Source organism: Nerophis lumbriciformis, linkage group LG09, assembly GCF_033978685.3.
Source record: "Nerophis lumbriciformis linkage group LG09, RoL_Nlum_v2.1, whole genome shotgun sequence".
NCBI lineage: Eukaryota > Metazoa > Chordata > Actinopteri > Syngnathiformes > Syngnathidae > Nerophis > Nerophis lumbriciformis.
This window is the reverse complement of record NC_084556.2, coordinates 34,319,011-34,345,856: the sequence shown is the minus strand read 5'-3', so window position 1 is coordinate 34,345,856 and position 26,846 is coordinate 34,319,011. Positions and strand designations below refer to the sequence as shown.

Here is a 26,846-nt window from a genome sequence, read left to right as displayed (position 1 = left end):
ACAAGTGATTCAATTATAAATAAAGATTTCTACACATAGAAGTAATCATCAACTTAAAGTGCCCTCTTTGGGGATTGTAATAGAGATCCATCTGGATTCATGAACTTAATTCTAAACATTTCTTCACAAAAAAATAAATCTTTAACATCAATATTTATGGAACATGTCCACAAAAAACCCAGCTGTCAACACTGAATATTGCATTGTTGCATTTCTTTTCATAGTTCTTTTTGACAGACATTTTAGTGAGAAACCTGAGCTTGTGCTTCACTGAGTTTATGAACTTACATTCATATTTTGTTGAAGTATTATTCAATAAATATATTCATAAAGGATTTTTGAATTGTTGCTATTTTTAGAATATTTAAAAAAAAATTTTTTTTTTTTTTTTTAGATGAAAACAAATTTTATGTATTTTGTTAACAAGAACCAACAGCCATGGAAGCACATTCAATCTATTTATTACTGCTTGGCATTCAGCATCAAGGGTTGGAATTGGGGGTTAAATCACCAAAAATGATTCCAGAGCGCGGCCATCGCTGCTACTCACTGCTCCCCTCATCTCCCAGGGGGTGGAACAAGGGGATGGGTCAAATGCAGAGGGTAATTTCACCACACCTAGTGTGTGTGTGACTATAAGTGGTACTTTAACTTTAAGCAGAGGTAACACAAACCAGTGAAAGATTCAAAAGAGCTGCCGTCAGAGCCGACAAAGTGCCGCTGCTAGCCTGCTCAGATAACAACGTCTCAAACGCAGACTACTGAGTGGACACGCTGACGTCACACGTCACTAGGCAACAGGCACCGCCTTTTAAAAGGCACACACTGAAACTTGTCTCAACTGCATTATGCCAGATATTTTTCAAAGTTTTTTTTTAAGTAACACATTAATTAGTTTATCTCGTAATTAATTACATTTATTAAAAATTAACTCTGTTAGTAATTTAATTACGTCGTTGGTAAAGTAAGGAGTAACTAGAATTAATTACTTTTTTACAAGTAATTTTCAGAACACAGCCTGTCACACAGCATCATGAAGCAGTTGGCAGGTTGGTGTTCCTGGATAACATCTTTGTGCGCATGCCCTGTAATAATGTTTACCTATAAAAACATCATTGTTAAATGTCAATTATTTCCATGTTGCTGCTGACCTTTAAACATGTCCTCCTACACCAGGACAATTTATTTCAAATTTTTTTCTTTTGTGTTTTTGTTAGCTGAATAACTAAGCATAGCTAAATGGTTTTTTTAAAGAAGATTGGAGATTATATTTGACTTTTCTTATATTATTTTCAAGACGTTTTCTTTTTTCTTGTCTCAAAATGACTCTTTAAAGGGGAACATTATCACCAGACTTATGTAAGCGTCAATATATACCTTGATGTTGCAGAAAAAAGACCATATATTTTTTTAACCGATTTCCGAACTCTAAATGGGTGAATTTTGGCGAATTAAACGCCTTTCTGATATTCGCTCTCGGAGCGATGACGTCACGTCGGGAAGCAATCTGCCATTTTCTCAAACACAGAGTCAAATCAGCTGTTATTTTCCGTTTTTTCGACTGTTTTCCGTACCTTGGAGACATCATGCCTCGTCGGTGTGTTGTCGGAGGGTGTAACAACACGAACAGGGACGGATTCAAGTTGCACCAGTGGCCCAAAGATGCGAAAGTGGCAAGAAATTGGACGTTTGTTCCGCACACTTTACCGACGAAAGCTATGCTACGACAGAGATGGCAAGAATGTGTGGATATCCTGCGACACTCAAAGCAGATGCATTTCCAACGATAAAATCAAAGAAATCTGCCGCCAGACCCCCATTGAATCTGCCGGAGTGTGTGAGCAATTCAGGGACAAAGGACCTCGATAGCACGGCAAGCAATGGCGGCAGTTTGTTCCCGCAGATGAGCGAGCTATCGACCCTAGCTTCCCTGGCCTGCTGTCATCAACTCCAAAACTGGACAGATCAGCTTTCAGGAAAAGAGCGCGGATGAGGGTATGTCTTCAGAATATATTAATTGATGAAAATTGGGCTGTCTGCACTCTCAAAGTGCATGTTGTTGCCAAATGTATTTCATATGCTGTAAACCTAGTTCATAGTTGTTAGTTTCCTTTAATGCCAAACAAACACATACCAATCGTTGGTTAGAAGGCGATCGCCTAATTCGTCCTCGCTTTCTCCCGTGTCGCTGGCTGTCGTGTCGTTTTCGTCGGTTTCGCTTGCATACGGTTCAAACCGATATGGCTCAATAGCTTCAGTTTCTTCTTCATTGTCGTTTTCGCTACCTGCCTCCACACTACAACCATCCGTTTCAATACATTCGTAATCTGTTGAATCGCTTAAGCCGCTGAAATCCGAGTCTGAATCCGAGCTAATGTCGCTATAGCTTGCTGTTCTTTCCGCCATGTTTGTTTGTGTTGGCTTCACTATGTGACGTCACAGGAAAATGGACGGGTGTTTATAACGATGGTTAAAATCAGGCACTTTGAAGCTTTTTTTTAGGGATATTGCGTGATGGGTAAAATTTTGAAAAAAACTTCGAAAAATATAATAAGCCACTGGGAACTGATTTTTAATGGTTTTAACCCTTCTGAAATTGTGATAATGTTCCCCTTTTATTATGGATCCTGTTATACAAAACCTACTTTTCTTACTTGTTGGTACCTGTTTTTGTGTATATTGGATCCCGATTAGTCCCGAAAATTGAAAATCAAGGCATGGTGGAGATATTTGGTTACGTCAACGAATAGTTCCATTTATGGGTTGGATTATGGGCCAAACTATATCGGGATATGAGTTTTGATCCATATCCCCCAGCCCTACACTTGTGTTAGCGACAGTTTATGGATGTTCTCTGTGTTTAATTGAACATTACAGTAGGCCTTATGATGGCATTGTGTCTATATGTATGAGTGCACATGTGTACCGTGTTTGATTGTTAATAATGAAATTGTAATATTTAAGACATTTAATATTGCTACAATAAATGTTCTGTGCTGCAAAAAAAATCTGTGCTACTAATTGTTTTCATTTAGTAGCACCGGTGATACTAGTGAACAAGCTAAGCATACAGCACTGCATAATGATAATTATTTTTTAAATGTATTAAAAATGAAACAATTAAAAAATTGCATGTACATAAGTATTCACAGCCTTTGCCATGAAGCTCAAAAACGAGTTCAGGTGCATCCTGTTTTAACTGATCATCCTTGAGATGTTCCTACAGCTTAATTGGAGTCCACCTAGGGTCAATTCTGTTGATTGGACATGATTTGGAAAGGCACAATACATGGTCCCAAACTTGACAGTGCATGGCAGAGCACAAACCAAGCATGAAGTTAAATGAATTGATTGTAGACCTTTGAGACAGCATTATCTCGAGGCACAAGTCAGGGGAAGGGTACAGACAAATATCTGCTGCCTTGAAGGTCCCAATGAGCACAGTGGCCTCCATCATCCTTAAATGGAAGAAGGTTAGAACCACCAGGACTCTTCCTAGAGCTGGCCAGCTGTCTAAACTGAACGATCAGGGGAGAAGGGCCCTAGTCATTGAAGTCACCAAGAACCCAATGGTCACTCTGTCAGAGCTACAGAGAGGAGAACCTTCCAAAAAGACAACCATCTCTGCAACCAATCAGACCTGTATGGTATAGGGGCCAGACAGAAGCCATTTCTTAGTAAAGAGTTTGCCAAAATGCACCTGAAAGACTCTCAGACCATGAGAAACACAATTCCCTGGTCTGATGAAACAAAGATTTGGAGGAAACCAGGCAAGGCTCATCATCAGGCCAGTACCATCACTACAGCAAAGCATGGTGGTGGCAGCATCATGCTGTGGGGATGTTTTTCAGCGACAGGAACTTGGAGACTAGTCGGGATAGAGGGAAATATAAATGCAGCAATGTACAGAGACATCCTGGATGAAAACCTACTAGAGCGCTTTGAACTGAGAGTCGGCAGGATAACGACTCGAAGCACACAGCCAAGATATCTGAGGGTTTCAGGATAACGCTGTAAATGTCCTTGAGTGGCCCAGCCAGAGCCCAGACTTGAATCCGATTGAACATCTCTGGAGAAATCTAAAATTGGCTGGACACTTCCTTTCCAACCTGATGGAGCTAAAAAGGTGCTACAAAGAAGAAAGGGAAACGAGGAATTGGCGAAACTGCCCAAAGATAGTTGTGCCAAGCTTGTGGCATTGTGTTCAAAAAGACTTGAGGCTGTAATTGCTGCCAAAGCTGCATCAACAAACTATTGAGCAATGGCTGTGAATACTTATGTACATGTACTTTTTCTAAGTTTTTCATTTTAAAAAAATAAGCAAAAAGTAAAAAAAAAATATTTTTAAAAACCCTTCCACATTGTCATTATGGGGTATTGTCTGTAGAATTTTGAGGACACAAATGAATGTTTTAAATTTTGGAATAAGGCTATAACAAAACAAAATGTGGAAAAATTGAAGTTCTGTGAATACAGTACTTTCTGAATGCACGGTATATTGTTAAATCAGTCAGTTTATAATTACATTTATTTTTTTTCAATATATTTACTTTTAGGAGTTTCTAACATGGTTGAATGTAAATACTTCGATCTTACGCAGCCACGCACAGCCAATATGTAATCAATATTATCATTATTATTAGCACTCAATGTATAAAAAACACATTTATTGTCCCAATAATATATTTAAAACATCTTATATGTGTACCAACTTTGTGTGTCATGCAACACAATGTCTGCTTTGCATTACTTGACAAAAAAAAAGATAAAAGAAAAATAAAAGAAAATTGGACACATGCTTGGCTAAAATATGAACATGTTTTTCTTTACCTCAGCAACATAATGGCAAGAGCTGACACTAAGATTGGTCATATATTGCCATTGTTATTTTTATTAGATGTGTAACTCAACCCTCAAAAATATTCTCAAGGTGCTCGATGTATTCAGCACCAATTTGAAAAAAATCACCTTTTTTGGAGTCGCCATGTCCATCTTCCTTTATTAACAATAACCGTCCAACACGTGATTTTTTAAATCATCACCATATTCATGTAGTTGGCATGTATGAAGAACTTGGGAAGAACCTGGCAAGGAACTCTTCTGCATACAGTGTGTGCAGCATGCTTTTATAAATCTGAATTGGTTTTCGCCCACATACATTCTAAGCTATGCTTATTTTATGTTCGAATCCACATACATATTTTTAAATGAGGACCCGGGAGGATGAAGGCCTGTGAAACTCAAACTGTAATTACCGGTAGTTAAAATGAAAAAAACGGAAGCAAAAGTGGCAACATTTGAAAATATAGCAGTACATATATCACAACTATAACAAAGAAAACCCTGTACCAAGCATGTGAGACAACAGAAATCCATTTTCTACCAATTATCCTGTTCAGGGTTGCAGTTTTGCTTTTTCAACTTGTCAAGGTACTGTCACACTCCACTGTACTCACGCACACAAACAAGTGTGACCATGGAATCTCCATTTGCTTCAATTGATGCCTACTCGACCTGGCAGATGGATGAGGCTGGAATAGCATTCTGAGATATTGCAGGAAGAAAATACTATACATATTGTGATATTCCACTAGACCAGTACCTTCTCTGTGGAAAATTAAAACGGCTGATTAAACAAAACAGACGTGATCGTCATGGACCCACTAGTTGCGGAAGCTTGCTCTATAATCAACTAAACAGACTAAAAAACTCCACGTGACGCCTTTGTGAATGTACTGAGGAATTTACAAAACTGAAACAATACAAAAACAATGCCATTGTAACTTAATAATACTAACACAGGCACTCGTAAACGTGTTAGCATATTAGCTAATGCTAAAGACGCTAGCTTCATTACATTATAGGATAGTGGTTTGTATCCTTGTTGGAGGTACCGAACCCCACCAGTTTTGTATGCGCATTCACCGAACCCTTCTTTAGTGAAAATTATATATATATATTTTTCAAATTCAAGAAATGTTTTTTTACTGGTGCACAAAATGAACCGTGCATGAACGTCACTTTGTTCAAAGAACAAAACCAACACAGTGCATGAACTCACAACAAATTACACACCTTACACACATTACCATGAATTGATTAACGTGGACCCCGACTTAAACTAGTTGAAAAACGTATTCGGGTGTTACCATTTAGTGGTCAATTGTACGGAATATGTACTGTACTGTGTAAACTGTACTGTTTCTCTTCCTTTGCAATCTGCTAGTAAAAGTTTCAATCCATCAATCAAACAACCTGAAAATCAGATAGAAAATTAGAGGGAACATTGTTTGGGGATATCCATAATACGCCAATAGGGAGAAGTTTTTATTTACACAATAAGTCGGATGTGTCTTTACCTCTTTGGCGGAGGCTCCGCTTAACCTCTGAGGCCGACTCACCGAACCCCTAATGTTCGATCGAACCCAGGTTAAGAACCACTGTTATAGACGTACAAATATACATGAAAACACTCAAATAGACAGTTTGTAAGTAAGGCTTGTTTTAGTTATATTGTAAATCCTACAAACGTTGTATGAAGTGATTAATTAATCCATACTAGTAGAAATGCGATGGATGATTAGAAGATGTAACGGCACTTTTACTTCCGGTTCAAAGCTTTAAACAGCAGAAAATACTGTCACGGATTACTGCAGTTAGCAAACTTGTCCAAAAGATTGCGCTATAGCACAAACAATAACACATAATTTCCATGAATTTGCATCTGTTTTATGAAAATTATTTGCATTATGCCTGTCAGCGAAGAAAATTCCATAAATTAGCTGCACCGTTGCAGGAAAAATGTGGCAGCTTATTGCTTCTATTCCGTCACAGGACTTCTTCCCGGATGTGTAAAACAATGGTGGTCAACCAAGCCAAGTTGGATGTTGTACAGCAAGCAGCGCACAAACTCTCCAAGTACACAAGGGGCCTAGATCTTCTTCCAAAAAGCAGATACGAGCAACAAATCAATCCATATACTTTATCAAAAAAGATTTGTCGAGTCATATCAAGGTTATATCGGTGGGGTTCCCAGACATGTCGAACTATCTTATGTTCTAACATCATTCTACACGACAAAATAGAATAAAACATGGAAACGCATGGATGTCTACAACGTCTTTGGCTGGGTCAGGGAAATTGGATTAAGACTCTCCTGGATAAATAATGCACTGTTTTTGATTTAACTTAGCGTCGACAGCAATGTTTGCTTGCTTTGTTGTTGTTGCACGCGCTATTTACGATTACGCGTGTTTTTGTCTTCATCAAAATATAACTATAGATGTCAACACTGTAAGTGCTGAAAGCTTCAGTTATGATTCCTGCCTTTGGGAAAAGCTTAACTCTTAGGTTTTGCTCGCATTTGCTTTCTTTTATTTCGACTTGCCGAGTTGGTGCTTTTCAAAACACTCGTAGCAAAAATGTGTTTTAATAAATACAAATAATATCAAGATAACTTAAATGGGAAATACTAAATGTAAAATAATATGTGGACCAGCTCTATACTCTCGGCAGAGTCCTTGAGGGTGCATGGGACTTTGCCCAACCAGTCTACATGTGTTTCATGGACTTGGAGAAGGCATTCGACCGTGTCCTTCGGGAAGTCCTGCGAGGAGTGCTCAGAGAGTGTGGGGTATTGGACTGTCTGATTGTGGCGGCCAACTCCCTGTATGATCAGTGTCAGAGCTTGGTCCGCATTGCTGGCAGTAAGTTGGACCCGTTTTCAGTGAGGGTTGGACTCCGCCAAGGCTGCCCTTTGTCACCGATTTTGTTCATAACTTTTATGGACAGAATTTCCAGGTGGAGTCAGGGCGTTGAGGGTATCCGGTTTGGTGGCTGTCGGATTAGGTCTCTACTTTTTGCAGATGATGTGGTACTGATGGCTTCATCTGGCCGGGATCTTCAGCTCTCACTGGATCGGTTCGCAGCTAAGTGTGAAGCGACCAGGATGAGAATCAGCACCTCCAAGTGCGAGTCCATGGTTTTCGCTCAGAAAAGGGTGGAGTGCCATCTCTGGGTTGGGGAAGAGATCTTGCCCCAAAAGGAGGAGTTCAAGTACCTCGGAGTCTTGTTCACGAGTGAGGGAAGAGTGGATTGTGAGATCGACAGGTGGATCAGTGAGGCGTCTTAGGTAATGCGGAAACTGTATCGATCCGTTGTGGTAAAGAAGGAGCTGAGCTGAGGACAAGATCACGGGTACAAGCTGCCGAAATGAGTTTCCTCCGTCGGGTGGCGGGGATCTCCCTTAGAGATAGGGCGAGAAGCTCTGTCACCCGGGAGGAGCTCAAAGTAAAGCTGCTGCTCCTCCACATCGAGAGGAGCAAGATGAGGTGGTTCGGGCATCTTGTCAGGATGCCACCCAGACGCCTCCCTGGGGAATTGTTTAGGGCACGTCCGACCGGTAAGAGGCAATGGGGAAGACCTAGGACACGTTGGGAATACTATGTCTCCCGGCTGTCCTGGGAATGCCATGAGATTCCCCGGGAGGAGCTGGACGAAGTAGCTGGGGAGTGGGATGTCTGGGCTTCTCTACTCAGGCTGCTGTCCCCATGACCCGACCTCGGATAAGTGGAAGAAAATAGATGGATGGATGGTAAAAAATATCAAACAAACCTTTCCCGAAGTGATCACTGCAAACTTGTGCATTCTTTGATTATGCTCCCTTGGACTGCAGTGTGTGCCACTTTTCTCCTTGTCGTTTTGTAAAATATTGCACTCTTCCGCCCTTCTTGATAACCTCCCGAGAAACTCTGAAGAAACGTTTATCCTTTTCGCGATTTCAATGGTTCGTACAGCGGAAAACCACGCAAGCATAGGGCCCCTTTTTCTTCGAGAAAGTCTTAATGGCGCCTAGTACTCGTTGAGAACAGACACTGGCTGGACCACCACGCGTATTCAATGAGCCACAAGTGACTTCATGTCAATTCAAGCAATAGTCCGGAATTTACGGTAAATGCACTGTGCGTCTACTGTATCTATGTATTTATTACAGGGAGGGTATCAATATGCCAAAGTTTCCCAAAGGTATATTGTTCACCTTAAACCTTCACCTGCATATATTTGCTACTGGATATGAGTAAATGTAGCTGCTTGTTCAATTAATGTTAGCGGTTTATATAACCCTAAGCACAGTAAGTCCCTTTCACATCCTTCCAGGGATCGCCCTCAGACTTTGAAAAGTGCTGATGTAGATTATCCATCCATCAATGTTCTATACCACTTGTCATTATTAGGGTCACGGGTGAGCTGGAGCCTATCTGACTTTGCGGCTTACCAAATAGGCTGCAGAATAACAGCATAAAGTCGGACATGCTTATTTGTTCTTTGGTTTTGATGCTGGTACTTTGATGCAAACACTATGTTTCGCCATGTTGTTGTTGTGACCTTGTTGCAAATGTTTTATGTATGTAATGTTTATAATTATCTTGCAATCTCAATGTAAATTATATTTTAAATATTTACCTGACATCACGGGCAGACATGTGATTTTTACTTCAGGGTTGCCTAGCCCGTGATCACAATATTAATCATAAAGCACCTTGTAATTAGCATAATAATCAAACAAAACCAAATAAAATACAAAGGTTGTTTTGACAAAATGAAAAGGGATATAAAATGTTGTACTTTTTTTTTTGTACCCCTCCAAACATTAATTCAATTAGATACTCATTACAATATTTCATAACACATTTTGTATCAATCTAATTATACAAATGGGTCTATTAATTATATAATAATAATAATAATAATGGATTACATTTATATAGCGCTTTTCAAGTCACTCAAAGTGCTTCACAGAGAAGTGAAAACCCATCATTCATTCACACCTGGTGGAGGTAAGCTACATTCGTAGCCACAGCTGCCCTGGGGTAGACTGACGGAAGCGAGGCTGCCAGTTTGCGCCTACGGCCCATCCGACCACCACCCATCATTCATTCACCAGTGTGAGCGGCACTAAGGGCGAGGGTGAAGTGTCCTGCCCAAGGACACAACGGCAGTGATTTGGATGGCAAGAGTTGGGGACTCTGCAACCCTTAAATTCCTGGCACGGCCGCTCTACCCACCACGCCATGTCGCCCCTATTGTAGACTTAAATATATATTGTCAATAAGTAATCACATAATTAAATATATTTCATCATCAAAGGTGGTTAGCAAACTTCACATGTGGTTTCCTTTTTTTGCAATCTATACACACCCTGCAGCATTATTTATGGTGAGTTAGCGTAATTGGCCTTGCATACAACATTATACCATGTACTGTAGGTACAGATGAAAAGTACTTCTAGTGATGTAATGATACACCGTAATACTTGTTCAGTATATACCTTGGTTATAAGGTAACAGTTAGGTACATTTCCAGTACAGTAAAGGGACAAAATGCAAAACATAAAATTGCTTGACTTTTATTGAAACAGATTTATTTATTTTAAATGGAACACACAGTCAAATAAAATCTGCTAAAATATAATTGTCCAATAAATAAATAAAATGTTCTGTGACACCATATTTTTTTAACTTCTAGAGCAGTGGTTCTTAACCTGGGTTCGATCCAACCCTAGGGGTTCGGTGAGTCGGCTTCAGGGGTTTGGCGTAGCTTCCGCCGCGGAGGTCAAGATACACCCAACTCATCGTGGAAATAAAAACTTCTCCCTATCGGCGTATTATGGATACCTCCAAACAATGTTCCCTCTAATTTTCCATCTGATTTGCAGGTGTGTAATTTGTTGTGGTTCATGCACAGTTCATTTTGTGCACCAGTAAAAAACATATAACTTTGTCTTGAATTTGAAAAACAAAAACATTGTATTTTTTACTAAAGAAGGGTTCGGTGAATGCGCATATGAAACTGGCGGGGTTCCGTACCTCCAACAAGGTTAAGAACCACTGTTCTAGATAATGACTATTCAATCAAATACAGTCTAATAAAACTATTTTAACCTTTATCTTTTTTCATTTTAATTTGCAAAGGTTTTAGAGTGTTTTTGTTTTAAATAATAAAGACAAAACAAGTGTTGTGACGCCAAGCTAGTTCACTTCCTTTGTCGACACTTCACGTAATATTCCTCCGAGGATAGATCGATCTAGATTTAAATTTGTTTAAAAATAAATATCTTAGTTGCTCATATAGCAATGTTTGTATACAAGTTTAGATTGTGGTATGACGTTACTCAATGGGGAATACGTTAATGTATTCATGTTAGCATTTACGCTAGCTAACGAGTTAACGCTAACCAGCGCGGAACTTTATCCGTTATAAATTACGATTTTACGACAATTTAAAATTTTTTATTATAATATTAACCGTTTTACTGTGGTTTATCTTTATTACCGTTTATTGTCACAGTAGATGTAAGTGGGAAATTGGTGCTCCCCCGTACTGAACCAAAGATCTTTACTTAATAATCTATCAATCAATCAATCAATGTTTATTTATATAGCCCTAAATCACAAGTGTCTCAAAGGGCTGCACAAGCCACAACGACATCCTCGGTACAAATCTAATTATGAATACATGTACAGTTCCACCCATAGACATCTTATAAGTAGATGCAGCATCGACTGCTACTGCCAACTGGCAAGGACAAGACGCGGGGCCGCCATCTTGGAGTGGTGATCCGCTCCACTCAGTGCAATTCATTTGGCAGGAGCAATGAACTGTCAGTGCATTTAATTCATCTTACCTCACTGAATACCACTGATTTCCATGCGTTTTTTTGTCATACGTGTAGCTATGATAAAGGACACATGTTTTGGCATGTTTTATTATTCATAGTTTGCTTAACAGTAATAGAATATTCTTATATATGTCATGTCTGTATTATCATGTTTTGTTTTAAGTCATGTTTTGTTTAGTTTCTGTCTTTTCACTCCCTTGTCTGGTCAGCATAGCAACCATTAGTTTTCACCTGTCACGTCACGCACCTGTTTCACGTTTTGACTCACACACACCTGTCACCAATCATGTCACTGTTATTTAAGCATACCTTGTTCATCACTCGTCCTGCCTGCAATGTCGTCATGTCACTTCGGTTTATGTCTCGTTTTGACAAAGTAAGTTTCCATGTCCATGTCCTAGTTTTTGTTAATTAGCAGCTTTATATGTTTTAGGCACACTTGCCTTTTTTGGTTTTATCTTTGTGTTTTGTGGTAGTGACTGTTTAATGTCAATAAATCCAAGCCTACCTTCACGCTGTCGTCCGGAGCCATCTATTTTGCGTTGGAAGAACAACCCCGCAGCTAGCTGCGACCCCCACGTGACAGAATGCAGGCAGCATACGTTCTTCCGCAGACCGGCCACGAGGAGGTGATGGAGACGCACTGGCAAAAATGGAAGCCAGCCAGAAAGGCTTTTTCTCGCCAGCATAACGCGTTGTTCCCCCAAAATCTTCATCCGGACAACAAGATTCCACAACCAGCCCATTCTTCCTTCCCGCCGCAGGAGACCTGTGCTGATGACGTAATCCCGCCCACTGGTGATGACGTCAGAAACCAAGATTTTTTTTTTGAGTCTATTTACACCCTCTGTCAGCCGCCCACTATGGACTTTGTTTCAAAGAAAAATCCTTTTGAGAAAATTGTCTCTAAATTTAGATTTTTTCAGACCCAGTCTAAAGTGGGGGTAGGGAATAGACATTTTGGACAATTTAGTGGGGAGGAGTCTACCCCCCTACACCCACCCCTAAAGAAGATGCCAGACCTCAGGGAGCGCGTCTGGTATCCGCTCCTTGAGGGGGGGGGGCTGGGACCGGGAGCTGTGCTGGTGGGGTGACTCAGATGCACCCAACCAGGCAGCAACCTCCAGCCCGTCCTCCACCACTAGTCCGTCGGCATGTAAAGCCGCAACCCCCAGCTAGACCGCCTCCGCCATGCTCATGGCTAACCTCAGCCCGGGTGGGCTTGCAGACGCCACCATCATCTCCGGTGGGCTTGCAGACGCCACCATCATCTCCGGTGGTCTTGCAGACGCCACCAGCATCTCCGGTGGGCTTGCAGACGCCACCAGCATCTCCGGTGGGCTTGCAGACGCCACCAGCATCTCCGGGGGGCCTGCAAACGCCACCAGCTCCAGTTCCTGCTCCTCGGCTAGCACCTGCTCCAGTTCCTGCTCCTCGGCTAGCACCTGCTCCAGTTCCTGCTCCTCGGTTAGCACCTGCTCCAGTTTCTGCTCCTCGGCTAGCGCCTGCTCCAGTTCCTGCTCCTCGGCTAGCACCTGCTCCAGTTCCTGCTCCTCGGCTAGCACCTGCTCCAGTTCCTGCTCCTCGGCTAGCACCTGCTCCAGTTCCTGCTCCTCGGCTAGCACCTGCTCCAGTTCCTGCTCCTCGGCTAGCACCTGCTCCAGTTCCTGCTCCTCGGCTAGCACCTGCTCCAGTTCCTGCTCCACGGCTAGCGCCAAGGCTAGCACCAGAGCCACGGCTAGCACCTGTCGCTGCTCCAAGGCTAGCACCTGTCGCAGCTCCACGGCTAGCACCTGTCGCCGCACCAAGGCTAGCACCAGCTCCATGTCAAGACCAAGACCCTCCACGCCAAGTCCAAGACCAAGACCCTCCACGCCAAGTCCAAGACCAAGACCCGCCATGCCAAGACCAAGACCAAGACCAAGACCCGCCATGCCAAGACCTAGACCAAGACCAAGACCCGCCATGCCAAGACCAAGACCCGCCATGCCAAGACCAAGACCCGCCATGCCAAGACCAAGACCCGCCATGCCAAGACCAAGACCTGCCATGCCAAGACCAAGACCCACGCCAAGACCAAGACCTATACCAAGACCCACGCCGAGCTTCGCCGCCTGACGCGCCACGCCGAGCTTCGCCGCCTGACGCGCCACGCCGAGCTTCGCCGCCTGACTCACCACGCCAAGCCACGCCTGCCACGATGACGACGCGCCTGCCTCCTCGTCGGCCACGGATATGGCCGCTACCTGGTCGCCCGCCACTCCAAGTGCGCCCACCTCCCAGTCGGCCACGAATGTGGCCATTCCCTGGGCGCCCGCCTCGCCTGCTGCAGCGGCGTTCCACTCGCCGCCGCCACCTAACTCTGCCCCGGTGGATACGGGGACACGTGGTCTGGCGACCCACCGCCATGTCCCCCTCCCGCCCTCCCATGACTTTTGTTAAGTATTTTTTTCTTGGACTACTGGTATCTGTCCTTAAGGGAGGGGCTCTGTCATGTCTGTATTATCATGTTTTGTTTTAAGTCATGTTTTGTTTAGTTTCTGTCTTTTCACTCCCTTGTCTGGTCACCATAGCAACCATTAGTTTTCACCTGTCACGTCACGCACCTGTTTCACGTTTTGACTCACACACACCTGTCACCAATCATGTCACTGTTATTTAAGCATACCTTGTTCATCACTCGTCCTGCCTGCATTGTCGTCATGTCACTTCGGTTTATGTCTCGTTTTGACAAAGTAAGTTTCCATGTCCATGTCCTAGTTTTTGTTAATTAGAAGCTTCATATGTTTTAGGCACACTTGCCTTTTTTGGTTGTATCTTTGTGTTTTGTGGTAGTGACTGTTTAATGTCAATAAATCCAAGCCTACCTTCACGCTGTCGTCCGGAGCCGTCTATTTTGCGTTGGAAGAACAACCCCGCAGCTAGCTGCGACCCCCAATTGACAATATGCTATAAGTGACCAGACGTCCGAGATCAAAACTGGGAATGTAATCCCAGAGAAGGGGGAAAAAACGGTCAGCTATTTTTAAATTCAAGAAACAATATGATTAGGTTATATATACATGCGTATATCCTACATAAACAATGTATGAATACATTAGATATCTATATATCTTAGGGACCTATAGACTGTATCTCTGTTGCTGCAGCAGCAGAGAGTTTATTCTGTCTTGACACTTTGTATTGAGATTTTGTATTACATTCTTCCCTTAAATGATCATGTTTACAGTGATTGTTTTATGTATTTTTTATGTATGTCGCTTTGGATAAAAGCGTCTGCCAAATACTTAAACATATATAAACACCTGAAAGTCTTTATATCAGCTAAAACCACCAATCTGTTTCACTGGATTCAAAATGAAACCAAATTATGTCTTACCCAACAATGTTAGTATTTGAATATTGTTACTTGAAGACTTATTTCTGGTTACAATTATACTGTTAAGAAAGTATTGTCTTATACTTTGCCTAAAATGAGAATTAATCATAATCAGTGGCGGCCGGTGAATGTTGTTATAGGTGGGGCTGAAAGTTTGTTATTTTATATTACCCCCCCTACACAATCTGGACTGTGGTCCTTACTTTTACCCCTGTTGGCTTTTACAATATTTATCTTCATCATTTATTTCAACTTTGTTATTCAAGTATGACATTTTTTAATTTAATTAATTTCATTGACAAGCAATTCTATTATGGTCATACTCTTGTTTGCTAGCGGCTACGATTTCAGTACTATTGAAGATCTTTGCTCCTTCTCAACTCTGTGGTAATATTATTTTCACAAAATACAACCAATAGTACGGGCTTCACGGTGGCAGAGGGGTTAGTGCATCTGCCTCACAATACGAAGGTCCTGAGTAGTCTTGGGTTCAATCCCGGGCTCGGGATCTTTCTGTGTGGAGTTTGCATGTCCTCCCCGTGACTGCGTGGGTTCCCTCCGGGTACTCCGGCTTCCTCCCACTTCCAAAGACATGCACCTGGGGATAAGTTGATTGGCAACACTAAATTGGCCCTAGTGTGTGAATGTGAGTGTGAATGTTGTCTGTCTATCTGTGTTGGCCCTGCGATGAGGTGGCGACTTGTCCAGGGTGTACCCCGCCTTCCGCCCGATTGTAGCTGAGATAGGCTCCAGCGCCCCCCGCGACCCCAAAGGGAATAAGCGGTAGAAAATGGATGGATGGACAACCAATAGTACGTTAATGTTAAATCTAACTTGTGAAAAGTAATCCCCCGATTCCTATTTTCAACGGCATCTTTGTTTTCTACCTGTCAACTGTCAGTTGAGGCTGCTCGCTGGCTTCTCATCACCACTTAAAGATGGCGGCCAAATTTCTCACGTCACAGCAGCCAATGCTGCGTCTACTTATAAGATGTCTATGGTTCCACCCCTCTGCACTTTTTTTTTTTTTTTTATAAATGCAATAACATCACAGCGACAAAGACACAGACAATTCTACAATTTAAATGTGTCTTCATCAGAACAAATGGAGTAGTAAATAATGTTTATTGTATGGTTTATATTTAGAGTATTTCTAAAACAACACTTATTAATTTAATTTTTTATGCTATATTTCCCTATTTTATTGTCCACTTTTGAGATCATGTAGGCAATACGTATTATCTGGTGGGCAGCCTACGATGATGAAGTGGCATGTCATTTTCTCTCATTTTTAGAATTATGACCCGCCTCTTGCATCAGCTTTGTGTGAAAGTTCATGTGATGTACAGTCATTTCCGAATGTTGCAACAGTGTTTCTGTGAAGCAGTCCTACGTCCAAGTATTGTATTCTTTAAAATATAATATATTTATATTTTTTTAATCTTATCAATTAGGTATTCACATTACTGGAAGGTTATGACTGAAACCCAGACTGCACACAGGGACAATAATTACAAACAGAGCTTCATGCTTAATGAGTCAGCAAAGTCAAACGTTGAATGAATTCAGTTTAGCATTTCACACTGTGATTTTCTCAGGTACTCGTCATATCAAAGTCAGCATTCATTTCTGATTTTGCGATGGAAATATCACTGCTGTTATACTTTATTTCAAGATGATCATTAATGGGCATTTGATAAGTACCCTATTTACTACATGAACTATTAAAACTGATTTGAGTGTCACACATCTGTTTACACAAACGCATGCACGCACACACACACACACACACACACACACACACACACACACACACACACACACACACACACACACACACACACACTCAGAGATGGTCAGTTGGTGAGAGTATCAGTCCAATTCAGTCTGCAAGCATGCTTGTCAAATGAACATTTTGCCAATGATCCTAATGACACAACTCAGTGACGTGTAACGCAACGAGGCTCAGAAATGTCATACTTGTCATCTAATTTCATGGTAATTGAGTCCCAAACCCTGGGATATTTTTTAAACTAATTATCGTTTTCATGGTTTTTGGGTACCCTTTGCTCACATGTCATTTAGTACAAATCATCAATCATAATTCTTTTGTTTTTCTCCTCAGTCCCTGCCAGGATCACAAATGTATCCAAGGACATCGCAGTAAATGAGGGCAGCAATGTCAATCTCATGTGCTTTGCGGTGGGTCGTCCAGAGCCGAACATTATGTGGCGGCATCATTCTCCAAGAGGTAAGATGGATTTGGTGAGACAAGCAAACAATCAAGAGCCGAATTCCTGAATTTGTTTTTGAATTGAACAATCTTTTGTGACTTGGGTCAAGTCCATGTCTCGCATTGAGTCCTGTGTAATTTCTCCTTTGTCTAATTTAAACAATGAGACCTCATAATGAAATGGCATCGAGCAAATCTGTTGCTTCCTACACATAAAATACTTCCCAACACTTATTTTCTAATGCAGGAACAAACCGTTACAAGGACTCGACAAGTATTGCTCTGAAAATCTACTGATTTGAAAATAAAGAGTTGATGATTCAGTTTTAATAGGGGCCCAGTGTTCTGAAAAGTCTCAAAGGAACTGATTTTTAATGATGCAATATATTAATTAAGATACAAAAGAAAATCATTTAACATCAGACTTTGCTGTATGGTATTGTATGGTTTATTTGTTTCAGACACACTTATCAAATTACATTAAGGAAAATCACATGGTTATTTTGTAAAATAATATCAACGACAGACAATGGCTGAAGACCCTCATCAATTGAAATGATCAGTTTGTCTACCTTTTGTTGTGTCTTGGCTATGGATGAATATATCGTTAGGATTTGATCAATACTGATACCGATATTTATATTCCTTATCGATACGCGTATTCTTTGGTACTCTATGTAATTTGTGTAAATGAAGATGTGACAAAATGCATTTTAATTAGCACAAGTGGTTGTGCTTCAACAACATGATATAACATCTCACATCAGGGAAGTATTTTATCAACACCTGCTGTTTAGGTCTTAAAGGGGAACCACACTATTTCTTTGGAATTCTGCCAATCGTTCACGATAACTATGAGAGACAAGAACACACGTCTTTTTTTTTAGGATTTTAAAGATGATAGCAAATCACTTGACAGATGCGGCTAATGGGAGTCACCGCTGTAGCCTTGAAAGCCCTCTAAAACAACTTTAAAACCCTCCATCGACGTTTATAAATTATAAAGTAGTAACAGACATGTTCTTAACAATATGTAATATGTTCAATATTACCCTATTTTGATCATTTTAATAATTTCCAAGACTGATTTATTCCGCTCATTGATTTCTGTGTCCATAGCAGCGCACGTCTGACTTATGACTTCTGGCAACAACTGTGTTTCCACTTCCGGAATCAAACAAGTGTGTTATAATCATGGCAGATTGGTAACAGACAACAAAGACGACTATTTTAGGACAAATGAGGATTCACAACCTTATCTTTTTGAAGCTGAAATTATGGAGGATGAAATACTGCTTATAGAACTGAGCATGAAAAAGATGGTCAGACCTTGGATCAGACGAAAGCCAGGAGAGCGACAACGATATAAAGGTGGAACTTGGAGAGAAGCTATTACGACATAAATGGATTGCTTACCCAAAATCAACAGGAAACGTCCTCCAGACAGCTGCACCAGACAAAGAACTGTCCATCGAATGAGTCTCTTTAACATGGACCATGATACACACAGCACGTCATGCGTGTTAGTAGAACTAAAGTACATACACTATCTGGCTAGCTCAGCTGTGTACAAACAAAACATGAAATGTGAGCTAGTACTTCCCAGATACTGTAATATGTTTGTTCATGTTTAGTCAGTACAAGTTATTGTCATATCACAGTGTTGTGCATTACAAACTTAAATGTGTTTTATGTTGACGTAGAAGCTTGCTTATCTCTTGCCCTAATTAGCTTTTACGGCTAATACCGTAGCATGGCGATTTGTTAGTACGCTACAAAAAGAGTTCCTCAGTGTCCTGTTATGTATGCAGGAGGGAGTTGACGGCACAGACAAAAGGGGGCGGTATTGCACTATGAATTTGATGATATATATTACAATATATATAATAATCAACAATAATTCTATAAATTAAACAGGGGGAAATGGAGTGTGTCTAGATCCAAGGTGTGTGCGTGAGGCTGTGTGTGTGATTAGCTGTAGTGTTTACCAAATGTTGAAACAAGGAGAAGGAACAGGCAGGAAGGCATTCCGTGAGGCAGGCAGATGATCCAGGGTGAGTGAGAGGCGTCAGAGTACGTGTCCATGCGAGGGGTCGAGGATTGAGGGTGGCAGTCCAAAGTACAAAAGGGAAGTCGAGGCGCACAGCTCGATCATGCGGGGACAAAGGCAGATTGCTGGCGAGGACGACAAGGAAAAACAATGAAACACGGAGGGGAAAACGCAGAGAGCATAAAACTGGGTTATCGGCTTACGGTAAAGAAGACTAAGTTCCGGCGAGGATCCTTGGGTCCACTGGTCTAAATACAGCTTGTCCTCATCAGTCCCAGGTATGTTGATTGCTGATCGCCCACAGCCTTGCCGGCATGTGAGCGTGATGCGGCCAGCGTGAGCAGGGGCGTGTCTCGGCCCGCTGCCAGCGGAGGGGCTTGTAGACCCAGCTGCCGGAGAAAAGCGGGTTCGAATTTGCACTGTGACAGTACCCCCCTCCTTATGGACAGATTCCAGATGTTCTAGGACTGAAACCAGAACAACGAGATTAAGAGACAAGGGAGGGCGGAGGGGGTCGCCGGCCCAAGTGTCTTCTAATCTCATAAATATTGTGAACGATAAGCAAAATAAAATAAAAAAAGTCCAGTTCCCTTTGAACAAGTCAACTGTGTGCAGTGTAATGTGCAATGCAGTTGTGTAATCATCTTGTAAAGACCACACATCCATCATTGTGTTTGTATTGATTATAATTACACTCAGTATATCCATTTATCCATTTTCTACCACTTGTCCCTACAAAAACATTTAAATTAATGTTAATAAAATTATACACAATAAAATAAAGTATGTATGGTATTTATGTTCATTCACAGACCTTTAACATGATATACCATATCAAGTGTAATATATATGTTGTATCTCTACAGTAAATGTCGATCCGATATGAATCTGGATACATGGGTTACGATACGATTCACTAACAATACATTTTAAAACATTACGATTCGATGCAAAATGAATCTTTGCATGGTGAAAATGTTTTTTTGTATAGCATGTATCAGGTCAGAACAATGTCATGTGTTTAATTTTTAAATTGACACGGACAAAACAGACTGTATTAATTATGCAGAAATAGTAGAACTAATAAATTCAGTGCATTGTAGTACATGAACTTTAAGAAAAGAAGATTTATACAAAACACTTTTGGAAATGTTACCGGGTAATTACTGTTGTTTGCTCAAGTCGTACCAATTGAATACAAAGAAAAGCAAGCTGTACATCAAGTAGAGAGGTTTTATAACACTACGGTTATCCAACTATATTATTAAAAGCTGTCAAGTTATCATGAATTTGATGAAGATGTTTAATCGGTGATCGCATTCACAACTGGCTGCAATTATCAGGTGTTTATCACACAGCTTTATGGCGACAAGTAGTCATCATGTTTGCAAAAGAAACATATCACCTTACACCTAAAAGTCATTTGGGAAATGTTCGTCTTTGCATTTTAGAGTTAGTTTGGTAGTTTGAGGTGGCCGTGTGTCCCGGAGGCAAGCACAGAAATGGCCCCAGAAGAGTGCACTGTGCAGGGATGCCGTGTAGGAGCCGTCCTGGCCCCTGTCTGGCACAGCTCCACGGAGGGGAGTGTTAGACCAGTTCACGGTAAAAATGATTTCCCCTTTTCTTCTCAATGACAGCATCTCAGTCACATTGCACCAATTTCCGCGACTTTCCACATTTAGATTCTGTTTTTATCGGAAATCATAATGATTCTGTTTACTTCCACGTACCCAGAAGTGGGCCGATAAGAGGTAGACTCCGATTGGCTGTTTCGCTGTGTCTTTTTCATGCTTTGCAGCGGTACCTGAATGGATTTCTCAGTGCACGCATGATTTATGTATGTATGTGTATATATATACAGTATATATGTTTAATTATTACTACTACTATGGCTGTTCCTGTCGCATGTGACGAACTGCTTCCCGTTTTAAGGGTATCTCTTCAAAGAATGACTTGTATGCTTCCTGAGAGACTCTGCAGCCATTGTTAATTGCTGCACGCCAGTTGGATCTTTCAATTGCAAGAGCCTCCCAGTTGTCAATGTTGATGGAGAAATGTTTAAGACCCCTCTTAAATTCCGTCTTTAAAACGTAGGCGGGGATGTCCTTGTTTGCGCAAAACATTGACTAGTTTACCATTCAATTAGAGTTTGGGGAGGCAAGCATCATCCATACGATGAATGTGTCCAGCCCATCTGAGATGGCATTGGCAAAGAGTTGTGTACAGGTTGCTGAAGCTTGTTTTTTATAGTATGAGTGAGTTGGTTACATGGTCCTTCCAACAAACGCACAGTATGGAATGAAGGCAGCGGTAATGAAATGCATTGAGGCGATGTTCGTGCCTGCAGTATGTTGTCTATTACTCAGATACGTACTGTAAAGTACTAAGTACACAAGTGTGGTATACACATACTTTGAGGAGCAAGGAAAGATTATTGTTGTGCCAGACACGCTTTGTCTAATCGCCAAAAATTGACAATGCCCTTCCAATGCACATGTCAAGTTCTGCATCAAGGTTGTTGGTGTTAGAGACTGTGGATCCCAGGTAGGTGATTTTGTCCACTACAGATAGAGCTGTGTTGGAGATTGAGATAGCAGGGTTCAGGGTTGCAGGTTGGGCAAGGACAACTGTCTTTTTTAAGCTAATGTGCTAGCCGAGGTCTTGGCATGCAGAGTCAAAAGATGTGCAGAGCAGTTGTAGTTCAGCCTCTGAGTGGGTGGCAAAAGCAGCATCATCAGCATAAAGCAGTTAAAGCACCTTGAAATGACTTGCATTGGTTTTAGCCTGCAGTCTAAATAGATTGAAAAGTTTTCCTGAGCTGCGGGTATGTAAGAGGATGCCAAAATATTTGGGGAAAGCGCAACGTAGTAGGGCAGAGAAAGATATTCCAAAGAGGGTAGGAGCAAGAACACAACCCTGCTTCACCCCACATCTCATCTAGAATTCGTCAGAGCAAATGCCTTCAAATTATACCTTTGCCTTCATGCCATTATGGAATTCAGTGATCACCTTCAACAGTTTAGGGGGGCAGCCAAGTCTTTGCAGAACAAAGAAGAGTCCAGATCGGCTGACGTAGTCTAAGGCCTTAGTCAAGTCCACAAATACCAAAAACAGAGGTTTTTGTTGTTCAATGCACTTTTCCTCGAAGACAGAACACCATGTCTACTGTGGAGCGACCAATATGAAACCCACACTGGCTTTCAGGGAGGATACGGTCTGCAAGGACTTGTAGTCGTGGTAGAACAGTTGGAACAAATATCTTTCCGGCAACACTGAGCAGAGAAATTCCTCTGTAGTTGTATCAGTCTGCACGGTCTCCTTTGTTCTTATCGATAGTGATGATGTCCGCATCTCGGAACACATCTAGGAGAAATCCATTGTTCCTGCAAGACACAAACCGACGGTGTAAAACAGAGACGAGTGCATCCCCACCTGCTTTGAAAGCCTTAGAATGGAGGCCGTCAGCTCCGGGAGACTTGTTGTTTTTAAAGGCGTTTATGGCAGATTTGACCTCTTAATGGTGATGTCAGCATCCAGGCCAGTCATACAAGGGAGCTCAGGGACAGCAGCAGTTATTGCCAGTGTGTTGGCTATGACAGGCTGGCCATAGAGAATGCTATAATGCTCACCCCAACGTGTCAGCTGAGATTCCAGATCAGTCAGGAATTCACCAGCTCGGGAAGGGAGTGGAGATGACTTGTTTGGGATTGGGCCTACAAAAACACCTCGAATGTTACCACTGGACGCACATGACTCAATACGGTCACATAGTTTGTTCCAGTCGTCTTGCATGTAGGGCTACAATGATTAGTCGACAATGTTGACAAATGTTGACAGTAAAATTTGTCGGCGACAATTCAATTTATTTACATTAGTCGTGACATCATCACTTGTGTTTTTCTGTGTGGAAGTGGGTCACTCGCAAAAACAACAGCAGTGATAACATGTAAAGTTTGAGGATATTTCCCCTGTAAACCTTGCTCATTTTGCAAAGCAGAGCCTGTTTTTTTGGCAGTATATCTGTGATACGCGAGCATTTAAAGCAGAGTCATGATGTCGGACATTTGGAGGGAGGATGCGGTCTTAACCTCGGTAAGAATGTTAGCTTCTACCTTGCTAGCTAGCTAACAAGAGTGAGACAATGTTTTGTGAAACATAACTATCATTTTAGCCAAAGTCAGCCAGCTAAACTTTGTCTACAGCAATTCAAGTACTTTTTAAAGCAGCGTCAATTTGCAATCCCGGAAAAAAGGCACGTTAACAAGTGCAAAGCGCGAGACACATTCGGTGTGCCATAAAATATTTAGAGAAATACATATGTATATAAAAAATAAATATTCAGTAAAGTAACAAAATCAAATATTAAAAGTACAAAACCCAATATGGTACCAAAAATGTACACTTAGGTCAAAATACACAAAGGAACATGTGGCCTTTAAGTAGTACACTTCTCTGCTCCTGTATACAAAAATACAGCCAGAATGAACTTTGAAAAAAACTGTGAGCAAATTCAGGGCAAACAAATGACATACATTAAAACGTTCCTGGATGCAATTCTAACAAGAAAATTGTATGTGTGAAGTGAATTATATTTATATAGCGCTTTTCTCTAGTGACTCAAAGCGCTTTACATAGTGAAACCCAATATCTAAGTTACATTTAAACCAGTGTGGGTGGCACTGGGAGCAGGTGGGTAAAGTGTCTTGCACAAGGACACAACGGCAGTGACTAGGATGGCGGAAGCGGGGATCGAACCTGCAACCATCAAGTTGCTGACACGGCTGCTCTACCAACCGAGCTATACCGCCCCCCAATGTATACAATTATTGTTTTATTTTGGGGGTTTTTAGCTAATTTTAATTCAGCAAGCGATTGTGATTAATCATGATTAATCCAAATTGCAAAAGTGTCATGTTGGCATTTTTTGATGTGACGTGCGATTGAAGATTTAAGTGGCTTGAGTCATAATCCAATTGATAAAACACGTTGTTGTTCAGTCATAATTTATTTGATTTTGAATATGCTACGTCACTTATTTAGGATTATTTGCTTTAGTTTGCGGTGGTTCCATGGTTCGCTTCTTTGCTGTCATGAATCCATTTAGTGCTTCCAGCTTTGTTGGACACTTTTGTTATGTCTTAAAAGAGGGAAAATCTTAAGGGGGAATCATAAATTTAGTTTTTACATTTTTCAAAAAGATGTCACTTTTAAACATCAACTTTTGCTATGATATCGTTATCGTGTCCCAGGACACAAGCACGAGGTGGCAGGTTGGTTTGATGAATTTTTTAACAAGAAATGTCAGCACATATGGAGCAGCATGACACATCAAGAGGCACAAAGTAAGAAAGGAGGCTAGGAGAGCACAGAGAGGGATAACATAAAACTCACCATGGGATGTGGAAACAGGAACGCACCTAGAAAGAAAAATACTACAGTAAAATTGGAAAACAGTTAAAGAAGATGCAATGGAAAGCATTCAACTCTTGCAGTCAGGCCTGAAATAGTTTGTCGTTCCACAGGCTAATTTTGATTTCAAATGTCAATATAAATATTTTTTTTCCACAATGATGTCTCTTTTCTATCACGTTATCTTCTGGGAGACGCCTGAGTCATTTTCCAATTACGAACACAACTTACTGGTTGAATAAAAGTAACTTTAGGTCAAAATATGCCAGGGGTATGATTAAGTGTGTGCTTGACTATAGGTAACAAGATTCCAAGGAAGAGTAAACAACCGGAAACTAGCTTTAGCCCCAGTTGAGCCTAAAACCATGAAAGGAAAATGATCAACAGATGCACTTGACGGCTCTCTCTAACAGGTGTCCAAATAATGCACTCAGTGACATACAGTAAATCATGGCACTAACTGAGAATCGACTTACCAAAATTTGGATCTGGCTCCTCCACATCGAAAGGAGCCAGATGAGGTGGTTCGGGCAAACCTTGGAGAGGACCGCAGATGTGGGTGACCCCCCCTCCTCTAGGGCGACCGGTGCAATGGACGTCGAGTGGATTTAGCATAATATTGTGAAAGTCCAGTCCATAGTGGGTCTAACATAATAGTGAGAGTCCAGTCCATAGTGGGTCTAACATAATATTGAGAGTCCAGTCCATAGTGGGTCTAACATAATAGTGAGAGTCCAGTCCATAGTGGGTCTAACATAATAGTGAGAGTCCAGTCCATAGTGGGTCTAACATAATAGTGCGAGTCCAGTCCATAGTGGGGCCAGCAGGGGACCATCCCGAGCGGAGACGGGTCAGCAGTGCAGAGATGTCCCCAACCGATGCACAGCCGAGCGGTCCACCCCGGGTCCCGACTATGGACAGCCAGCACTTCATCCGTGGCCACCGAACCTGTCCCCCCTCCACGAGGGAGAGGGGAGGCAGAGCAGAAAAGAAAAGAAACGGCAGATCAACTGGTCTAAAATGGGGGTCTATTTAAAGGCTAGAGCATGGGTGTCAAACTCTGGCCCGTGTAATTTCATTTGGCCCTTGAGGCAATATCAAATTAACATTAGAGCTGGCTCGCCGGTATTATACAGCGGTGGTGCCTCTATCACATCACATTCACTGCTAATACTCATACTTGCCAACCCTCCCGATTTTCAGTGCCCCTCTCCAAAGTCTCCCGGGGCAACCATTCTCCTGAATTTCTCCCGATTTCCACGCGGACAACAATAATGGGGGCGTGCCTTAAAGGCACTGCCTTTAGCGTCCTCTACAACCTGTCATCACGTCTGCTTTTCCTCCATACAAACAACGTGCCGGCCCCTGTCACATGATATATGCGGCTTCTACACACACATAAGTGAATGCAATGTGTACTTGATCAACAGCCATACAGGTCACACTGAGGGTGGCCGCATATAAAACTTTAACACTGTTAAAATATGCGCCACACTGTGAAACCAAACAAGAATGACAAACATATTTCGGGAGAACATCCGCACCGTAACACAACATAAACACAACAGAACAAATACCCAGAACCCCTTGCAGCACTAACTCTTCCGGGACGCTACAATATACACCCCCCGCTACCACCAAACCCCGCCCACCTGAGCCCCGACATTAATGAACCAGCATCCAAGAAAAGATGGCAGGTATCTGGCTTGGGCACATCAGATTAGATCAGTGTGTTGCAAACTGAGCAGTAAAAAGGCCTGAATGGTTGATTTATTCATTGTTATTTTATTTTCAAATTCATTAGCCTGTGGAAAAAGTTAATGTTGATATTTACCTCAGAAGGCTGCAAATAGAAAAGAGGCATTCAATTTGTATTTAAATTGTATTCGATATGCCATTGATATTTTTGAATTATTATTATTATTATTATTTGAAACTCAATTTTGCATGTCACTATAAAGTTAAATAAGCCTTGCTTGTTCAATATTCAATGCAAAACTTCGTTTGGGTCCCTAATAAAAGGTTAATTTGTTCAACCTTGGCCTGTGGCTTTGTTCAGTTTTACATTTTGGCCCACTCTGTATTTGAGTTTGACACC

General features: G+C 41.6%; 1 protein-coding gene across 1 annotated transcript in view; it reads left to right on the top strand.

Moving 5' to 3' along the window:
* The window catches only part of opcml (opioid binding protein/cell adhesion molecule-like), a 384,261-nt gene that overhangs the window by 219,731 nt on the left and 137,684 nt on the right, over nt 1-26,846 (top strand). Inside the window, exon 3 of the mRNA XM_061963274.2 lies at nt 17,182-17,307. Coding sequence (XP_061819258.1) covers nt 17,182-17,307 — 126 coding nt within the window. The remainder of the gene's footprint in view (nt 1-17,181; nt 17,308-26,846) is intronic.